General features: G+C 48.4%; 1 protein-coding gene across 4 annotated transcripts in view; it reads right to left on the bottom strand.

Moving 5' to 3' along the window:
• The window catches only part of LOC118396257 (voltage-dependent calcium channel subunit alpha-2/delta-1-like), a 130,944-nt gene that overhangs the window by 101,679 nt on the left and 19,265 nt on the right, over window positions 1-10,000 (bottom strand). For all 4 annotated transcript variants that reach the window (XM_052465842.1, XM_052465843.1, XM_052465844.1 and 1 more), the window contains exon 3: window positions 9,967-10,000. This exon is cut by the window's right edge and continues 83 nt beyond it. In XM_052465842.1, the coding sequence (XP_052321802.1) occupies window positions 9,967-10,000 (34 nt within the window). The remainder of the gene's footprint in view (window positions 1-9,966) is intronic.

Here is a 10,000-nt window from a genome sequence, read left to right as displayed (position 1 = left end):
GTCACAGAAAAGAAAGATTATCAAGGACATCAACCCACCAGAGCCACGGCCTGTTCACCCCGCTATCATCCAGAAGGTGAAGTCAGTACAGGTGCATCAAAGCTGGGATCGAGAGACTGAAAAAAAGCTTAAACCTCAAGGCCATCAGACTATTAAATAGCCATCACTAGCCGGTTTCCACCCAGTAGCCTGCCCTGAACTTAGTAACTGTCACTAGCCGGCTACCACCTGGTTACACAACCTTAGAGACTGCTGCCCTGTGTACATTGACAAGGAATCACTGGTCACTTTAATAATGCTTACATACTGTTTTACCCACTTCATATGTATATACTGTATTGTAGTCAAGTTCATCCTATTTAACTATTGCTGTACATATACTATTCTATCCACATACTGTCTATACATCCCATTTTGGGATGCGACAAATAAAATCTGATTACATTTTTATTTAATTTCGAGGCAGAAAACTCTGATCATATTACATCCTCTGCTCATTACTAGAGCACACACACACACACACACACACACACACACACACACACACACACACACACACACACACACACACACACACACACACACACACACACACACACACACACACACACACACACACACACACACACACACACACACACACACACACACACACACACACAACAAATTAAGGTGGAATGAAGGCGGTTCACATGCATGAAACTAAAGCAAAGGCTTTAGCTCAGTGGCCAAAACAGTCTTGTGACACCCAGGTCAGTTACACAGGCCCAGACCAAGAAAGATAAAACAGACATCAGGCCACCAAGGTACGCAATGTACTATACACCTCAGAGAGGACCAGCTATACACACCGACAGAGAGAGGAACATAAGCGCACACACAGTCTGTGGTCTCTGCGTGTGTGAGGTGTTACTCTGGATGAGGTTCTGGACTGGGCCACTAGTCACTGGCCAGAACCCTTAAACCTACTGTTAGGACTGAGAACACTTACACATATATTGCACCCTGAGCTGTGGACAAAATTGCAATGGTTTCCAATAGGAGCTGGCGATCAGTATAGACAAATAGAAAACACACTGGGAAGAGTGGGAAGGCTTCTGACAGTGTGTGTGAGTTTTACTCCTCCTTTCTCTGACTAATCTGTCTGCTATTTGCGTTAACGGCTCTGCATCAATAATTAAGGTTTAATTCCAACACACACACACACACAAACACACACACACACAACCAGAGAGAAAACTAACGAGAGAGGGATGGAAGAAAGCGTGAGTGAGTGACAGAAAGATAGGTCAGTGGAATTGGGTATGGCCTTGGGCATTTCATCCACTTTCACTGAGCTGCTGAACCACTATTTCTACCCAATCAAACACTGAGAGCCCGACACAAAGCTAGCCCAACGTCTGACACAAACACATGCACTGACCCGCTTAGCCACACACACACACACACTGACAAACTAATAACCTCACATCAAGGCATACAGACACATTTGAATACCTACTGTACACCTCTTCCCATTGACTTGATACAATAATGATATTGTAGTGTTGTCTGACAATTAATCCATTATTTACAGCAAAGATAATAAGGCTTACTGTAGTGAACACAGCTGGGTTAGAAGGGTGAGGTCTATCGTTTCAGTCACACACACACACATCCATGGATGCACACACACACACACACACACACACACACACACACACACACACACACACACACACACACACACACACACACACACACACACACACACACACACACTGCACTATATTACTGTTCTGAAACCATTAGTCCATTCTAGTCAAGCATTGACACTGCCCCCCGCTGCAGATACATGTTGAACCCCATGGGGGTTGTTGGGGAAATGTGTGTGTGTTAGTGTGTGTGTTAGTGTGTGTGTGTGTGTGTGTGTGTGTGTGTGTGTGTGTGTGTGTGTGTGTGTGTGTGTGTGTGTGTGTGTGTGTGTGTGTGTGTGTGTGTGTGTGTGTGTGTGTGTGTGTGTGTGTGTTTATGTGTGTGAGTCATGTAGAGAGCAGGGCTGGTTAACCCTCACGGAAGCTCAGCAGATACAGTGACCCCCACCAGCAGCCTGAGGGCTCTAATCTATAATACATGACACACACACACACACACACACACACACACACACACACACACACACACACACACACACACACACACACACACACACACACACACACACACACACACTCACACACACACGCACGCAGTGGGATGAGACAAGGAGAGAGCCCAGCACACACATCTGGCGACTCATCCAGCCCCATGGAGCAAACTCCACACAAACACACGCACGTACACACACACACATTGGAAGACACACCATAATCATTGTATCACATCAATATGCCTTGTTCTATGATATTAGCCCAGCATTGAAGCACAGGGAGTGTGTGTGTGTGCATGGTTGCTTGCGTCTGCGTGTGTGTGCATCATTCGTAGTTTTATCAGATATCAAAAGGAGCAAATCACAAAGAATATAACATATTCTCGTTTTACTCTTTGTGAGAACGACAATGACGGATGTAATAGATGAAACACTACTCTGACCTTAAGTAAACTCAAAGAATCAGAGTTCATAAACCCCACTATAGACCAATGAGTCATTTCCTATCTATGAATATAGCTATACCCACCCCTACTTTACTCAATCCATCTATCCATCAGTAATCCATCTTTAAAACAGGTTAAAGCAATAACTCCCTGCCTTGAAGCTATCTGTGGAGAGAGAGAGAGAGACCCAACCAAATTTGAGAAAACAAAAAGATAATTACTTGACACATTGGAAAGAATTAACAAAAAAACAGAGCAAACTAGAATGCTATTTGGCCCTATACAGAGAGTACACAGTGGCAGAATAGCTGTCCACTGTGATTGGCCCAAACTTAAGGAAAGATTTGACTATGTACAGACTTACTGAGCATAGCCTTGCTATTGAGAAAGGCCACCGTTGACAGACCTGGCTCTCAAGAAAAGTGTCACGTCTTGGTCTTAGTATTTTGTGTTTTCATTATTATTTGGTCAGGCCAGGGTGTGACATGGGTTTATGTTATTGTATTTTCGTATTGGGGTTTGTAGTATTTGGGATCGCGGCTGATTAGGGGTGTTGTATAGGCTTGGCTGCCTGAGGCGGTTCTCAATCAGAGTCAGGTGATTCTCGTTGTCTCTGATTGGGAACCGTATTTAGGTAGCCTGGTTTCGCTGTGTATTTTGTGGGTGATTGTTCCTGTCTCTGTGTAGTTTCACCAGATAGGCTGTAATTAGGTTTCACGTTCCGTTTGTTGTTTTTGTATTGAGTTATTTCATGTATCGTTCCGTTTTCATTCATTAAAGATCATGAGTAACAAACACGCTGCATTTCGGTCCGACTCTCTTTCGACAAATGAAGAACGACGTTACAGAAACACCCACCACACACGGACCGAGCAGCGTGTTAACAGGCAGCGACAGCTTGAGCAGCGAAGGGAGGACGTTATGGACAGCAGAGGCATGGAGTATACGACGTGGGAAGAAATCGACAGGTGGGCGGCCGACCCAGAGAGAGTGCAGGAGCCCGCCTGGGATTCGCTGGAGCAGTGCGAAGAGGGCTATAGGCGAATGGAGTCAAAAAGGAAAACACGGCGGCGCAGAAGGAAAACCGAAAGTAACCCCCAAATATTTATTGGGGGAGGGCTCAGAGAGAGAGTGGCTGAGTCAGGAGTCAGACCTGAGCCAACTCTCCCTGTTAATGGTGAAGAGCAGTTGCAGTGGTAGAGGCTGCACCACTTGGAGAATTGGACATGGGAGGAGGAACTGGACGGAAAAGGACCCTGGGCTCAGCCTGGTGAATATTGCCGTCCCAAGGAAGAAATAGAGGCGGCTGAAGCGGAGAGGCGCTGGTATGAGGAGGCAGCACGGCGACGCGGTTGGAAGCCCGAAAAGCAGCCCCAAAAAATTATTGGGGGGAGGCTAAATGGGTGTATGGCTATGTCAGGTAGGAGACCTGCGCAAACTCCTTGTGCTCACCAGTGGGCTAGAGAGACCGGGCAGGCACCGTGTTATGCTATGGTGCGCACAGTGTTTCCAGTGCGGGTGCATAGCCCGGTGCGGCACATACCAGCCCTTCCTATTGGCCGGGCTAGAGTGGGCATCGAGCCAGGTAAGCTTGGGCAGGCTCGGTGCTCAAGAGCTCCAGTGCGCCTGCACGGTCCGGTCTATCCAGAGCCACCTCCACACACCAGTCCTCCGGTAGCAGCTCCCCGCACCAGGCTTCCTGTGCGTGTCTTCGATCCTGTAGCACCAGTTCCAGCACCATGCACCAGGCCTTCCGTGCGCCTCGCCTGTTCAGCACAGCCAGAGCCTTCCTTCCCTCCTGCGCTGTCGGAGTCTCCCGCCTGTTCAGCGCTATCAGAGCCTTTCTCCTCTCCTGCGCTACCGGAGTCTCCTGTCTGTTCAGCGCTATCAGAGCCTTCATTCTCTACAGCGCTGCCGGAGCCTCCTGCCTGTTCGGAGCAGCCTGAGCTGCCAGTCTGCAGGGAGCTGTCAGTCTGCAAGGTGCTGTCAGTCTGCATGAAGCAGCCAGAGCTGTCAGTCTGCAAAGAGCTGTCAGTCTGCAAAGAGCTGCCAGTCTGTAGGGTGCTGTCAGCCTGCATGGAGCAGTCAGAGCTGTCAGCCTGCATGGAGCAGTCAGAGCTGTCAGCCTGCATGGAGCAGTCAGAGCTGTCAGTCTGTATGAAGCAGCCAGAGCTGTCAGTCTGCATGAAGCAGCCAGAGCTGTCAGTCTGCAAGGAGCTGCTAGTCTGCAAGGAGCTGCCAGTCTGCAAGGTGCTGCAAGCCTGCATGGAGCAGTCAGAGCTGTCAGCCTGCATGGAGCAGTCAGAGCTGTCAGTCTGCATAAAGCAGCCAGAGCTACCAGTCTGCAAAGAGCTGTCAGTCTGCAAGGAGCTGTCAGCCTGCATAGAGCAGCTAGATCTGCCAGTCAGCCATGATCTTCTAGATCTGCCAGTCAATCAGATTCTACCAGATCTGCCAGTCAACCAGAATCTTCCAGATCTGCTAGTCAACCTGAATCTTCCAGATCTGCCAGTGAACCAGTCTCTTCCAGATCTGCCAGTCAACCAGTCTCTTCCAGATCTGCCAGTCAACCAGTCTCTTCCAGATCTTCCAGTCAACCAGTCTCTTCCAGATCTGCTAGTCAACCAGAATCTTCCAGATCCGCCAGCCAGCCAGGATCTACCGGAGCCTACTACCTGCCTGAGCTTCATCTCAGTACTGGGCTTCCTCTCAGTACTGGGCTTCCTCTCAGTACTGGGCTTTCTCTCAGTACTGGGCTTCCCCTCAGTTCCGGGCTGCCCCTCAGCCCCGATCTTCCCCTCAGTCCCGAGCTGCCCCTCAGTCCCGAGCTGCCCCTCAGTCCCGAGCTGCCCCTCAGTCCCGAGCTGCCCCTCAGTCCCGAGATGCCCCTCAGTCCCGAGATGCCCCTCAGTCCCGAGCTTCCCCTCAGTCCCGAGCTGCCCCTCAGTCCCGAAATGCCCCTCAGTCACGAGCTGCCCCTCAGTCCCGAGCTGCCCCTCAGTCCCGAGCTGCCCCTCAGTCCCGAGCTGTCCCTCAGTCCCGAGATGCCCCTCAGTCACGAGCTGCTCCTCAGTTCTGTGGGGTTCTGGGTGAGGACTATTAGGCCATGGTCGGCGGCGAGGGTGGATTATCCCAGGACGCAAAGGGGAGGAACTATGACTTTAATGGAGTGGGGTCCACGTCCCGAGCCGGAACCGCCACCATGGACAGACGGCCACCCGGACCCTCCCCATTGTTTTGAGGTGCGTCCGGGAGTCCGCACTTGGGGGGGGTTCTGTCACGTCTTGGTCTTAGTATTTTGTGTTTTCATTATTATTTGGTCAGGCCAGGGTGTGACATGGGTTTATGTTATTGTATTTTCGTATTGGGGTTTGTAGTATTTGGGATCGCGGCTGATTAGGGGTGTTGTATAGGCTTGGCTGCCTGAGGCGGTTCTCAATAAGAGTCAGGTGATTCTCGTTGTCTCTGATTGGGAACCGTATTTAGGTAGCCTGGTTTCGCTGTGTATTTTGTGGGTGATTGTTCCTGTCTCTGTGTAGTTTCACCAGATAGGCTGTAATTAGGTTTCACGTTCCGTTTGTTGTTTTTGTATTGAGTTATTTAATGTAATCGTTCCGTTTTCATTCATTAAAGATCATGAGTAACAAACACGCTGCATTTCGGTCCGACTCTCTTTTGACAAACGAAGAACGACGTTACAAGAAGACAGGCTATGTACACACTGCCCACAAAATGAGTTGGAAACTGAGATGCACTTCCCAACCTTCTGTCAAATGTATGACCATATTAGAGATACATATTTCCCTCAGATCCACAAAGAATTCGAAAACAAATCCAATTTTGATAAACTTCCATATCTACTGGGTGAAATTCCATAGTGTGCCATCACAGCAGCAAGATTTGTGACCTGTTGCCACAAGAAAAGGGCAACCAGTGAAGAACAAACACCATGGTAAATACAACCCATATTTATGCTTATATATTTATGCATATTTATTTTCCCTTGTGTATTTGAACCATTTGTACATTGTTACAACACTGTATGTATAATATGACATTTGTAATGTCTTTATTGTTTTGAAACTTCTGTATGTGTAATGTTTACTGTTCATTTTTATTGTTTATTTCACTTTTGTATATTATCTACCTCACTTGCTTTGGCAATGTTAACACATGTTTCCCATGCCATTAAAGCCCCTTGAATTGAATTGAAATAGATAGAGTGAGAGAGAGAGAGAGCGGGAGAGAGAGAGAGAGAGTGAGAGAGAGAGTGAGAGTGAGAGAGAGAGAGGGAGAGAGGGAGAGAGAGAGAGAGAGAGAGAGAGAGAGAGAGAGAGAGAGAGAGAGAGAGAGAGAGAGAGAGAGAGGGAGAGAGGGAGAGAGAAAGTGAGAGAGAGTGAGAGAGAGTGAGAGTGAGAGAGAGAGAGAGAGAGAGAGTGAGAGTGAGAGAGAGAGAGTGAGAGAGAGTGATATGGAGATGGCTGGTTGATATGTTATCTGGCAGTACCAGTGATAAGACGAACTGGACCAGTTTGTTTATTTTCCATTCAGAGCAGAGAGGCTGTTTAATGTCAACTGCTAGATTATAAAATGTGTTTATGATGAACCGTAAACATGGTCTTCCATAGAAAACATTGAGAGTTCGACGCCTTGTGAAGACATCTCCACTTTCCTTATAAAGGCACTACTGGTTACCATATCATACGTAGCAAAGTGTCTCTGACTTCTACTAGGGAAGTAAGGCCCTTCATGTACCACAGAGAGATGCAAGCTACAGGCTGTTTTTCTTATTAATGGACCATGTAGATCAGAACTGCCAATTGATAACTGACTAAACAATTGTGAGCTGGGGACAGGTCAATAAGGGACAGGTCAACAACATCCCAGGATAAATGCTGGACCAGGGATCAGGGGTCAGAGGTTGAGAAACACTGCAGCTAGAACAGCAGTACAATGTATCTATGACATATAAGATGGCTTTGGAATACAAACCATATGCATACTCTATACAGCAGAAGATGAGAGAACTGTGTCTCTGACCCACTTCTGTTCAAAGGAACACTCACACACACACACACACACACACACACACACACACACACACACACACACACACACACACACACACACACACACACACACACACACACACACACACACACACACACACACACACACACACACACACACAGATATATATTCTCCCCAGGGTCAAACCTCTCATTATAATAAACTGTCGTGAGCAGAGATCTGAGTGGCTGTGTTCTTTTCCTCTTTCTAACTTCCCAACTCAGCCCCTCATGCTAGCATGTCCATGCAGCCATACAGACTATCACTCCTCTCTGTTGACAACCTGCCCCTCATTCTAGCATGTCCATGCAGCCATACAGACTATCACTCCTCTCTGTTGACAACCTGCCCCTCATGCTAGCATGTCCATGCAGCCATACAGACTATCACTCCTCTCTGTTGACAACCTGCCCCTCATGCTAGCATGTCCATGCAGCCATACAGACTATCACTCCTCTCTGTTGACAACCTGCCCCTCATGCTAGCATGTCCATGCAGCCATACAGACTATCACTCCTCTCTGTTGACAACCTGCCCCTCATGCTAGCATGTCCATGCAGCCATACAGACTATCACTCCTCTCTGTTGACAACCTGCCCCTCATACTAGCATGTCCATGCAGCCATACAGACTATCACTCCTCTCTGTTGACAACCTGCCCCTCATGCTAGCATGTCCATGCAGCCATACAGACTATCACTCCTCTCTGTTGACAACCTGCTAGCCCTCATACTAGCATGTCCATGCAGCCATACAGACTATCACTCCTCTCTGTTGACAACCTGCCCCTCATGCTAGCATGTCCATGCAGCCATACAGACTATCACTCCTCTCTGTTGACAACCTGCCCCTCATGCTAGCATGTCCATGCAGCCATACAGACTATCACTCCTCTCTGTTGACAACCTGCCCCTCATGCTAGCATGTCCATGCAGCCATACAGACTATCACTTCTCTCTGTTGACAACCTGCCCCTCATGCTAGCATGTCCATGCAGCCATACAGACTATCACTCCTCTCTGTTGACAACCTGCCCCTCATGCTAGCATGTCCATGCAGCCATACAGACTATCACTCCTCTCTGTTGACAACCTGCCCCTCATACTAGCATGTCCATGCAGCCATACAGACTATCACTCCTCTCTGTTGACAACCTGCCCCTCATGCTAGCATGTCCATGCAGCCATACAGACTATCACTTCTCTCTGTTGACAACCTGCCCCTCATGCTAGCATGTCCATGCAGCCATACAGACTATCACTCCTCTCTGTTGACAACCTGCCCCTCATGCTAGCATGTCCATGCAGCCATACAGACTATCACTCCTCTCTGTTGACAACCTGCCCCTCATGCTAGCATGTCCATGCAGCCATACAGACTATCACTCCTCTCTGTTGACAACCTGCCCCTCATGCTAGCATGTCCATGCAGCCATACAGACTATCACTTCTCTCTGTTGACAACCTGCCCCTCATGCTAGCATGTCCATGCAGCCATACAGACTATCACTCCTCTCTGTTGACAACCTGCCCCTCATGCTAGCATGTCCATGCAGCCATACAGACTATCACTCCTCTCTGTTGACAACCTGCCCCTCATGCTAGCATGTCCATGCAGCCATACAGACTATCACTCCTCTCTGTTGACAACCTGCCCCTCATGCTAGCATGTCCATGCAGCCATACAGACTATCACTCCTCTCTGTTGACAACCTGCCCCTCATGCTAGCATGTCCATGCAGCCATACAGACTATCACTTCTCTCTGTTGACAACCTGCCCCTCATGCTAGCATGTACAGACCATGACAACCCCCTCATGCTAGCATGTCCATGCAGCCATACAGACTATCACTCCTCTCTGTTGACAACCTGCCCCTCATGCTAGCATGTCCATGCAGCCATACAGACTATCACTCCTCTCTGTTGACAACCTGCCCCTCATACTAGCATGTCCATGCAGCCATACAGACTATCACTCATCTCTGTTGACAACCTGACCCTCACAGTGACATGGTCTTCTAACCATTCCCTGGTCCTGGCCTATATTGTCACATCTCGCCTTTTACAAGTGGAACCTAACATATAGTACATACAGCCCCCCCATAAGATTCACATCAATGTGATTACAAGATTACCTATGTGGGGTACACCCAAGAGCCAATGTGTCATTCAACGTGTCATTCATTTCAACCCCTCTCCACTCCATTGTGGTGCAATATAGTAGCAGGTGCATCATCAAGGCTCAATCTCACTTGATTCAACAGCTCAACTAGTCATCAGATGTTGGGTGTACTTGAGGAGCATAGAAACACTGTGTCTTACCTCCAGAGCTGCAGCCCTCTTCAGTAGCAGCTGT

The sequence above is a fragment of the Oncorhynchus keta genome, chromosome 17, assembly GCF_023373465.1.
Source record: "Oncorhynchus keta strain PuntledgeMale-10-30-2019 chromosome 17, Oket_V2, whole genome shotgun sequence".
Taxonomy (NCBI): domain Eukaryota; kingdom Metazoa; phylum Chordata; class Actinopteri; order Salmoniformes; family Salmonidae; genus Oncorhynchus; species Oncorhynchus keta.
Note: the sequence above shows the minus strand (reverse complement) of the source record. Positions and strands in the feature narration are given on the sequence as shown.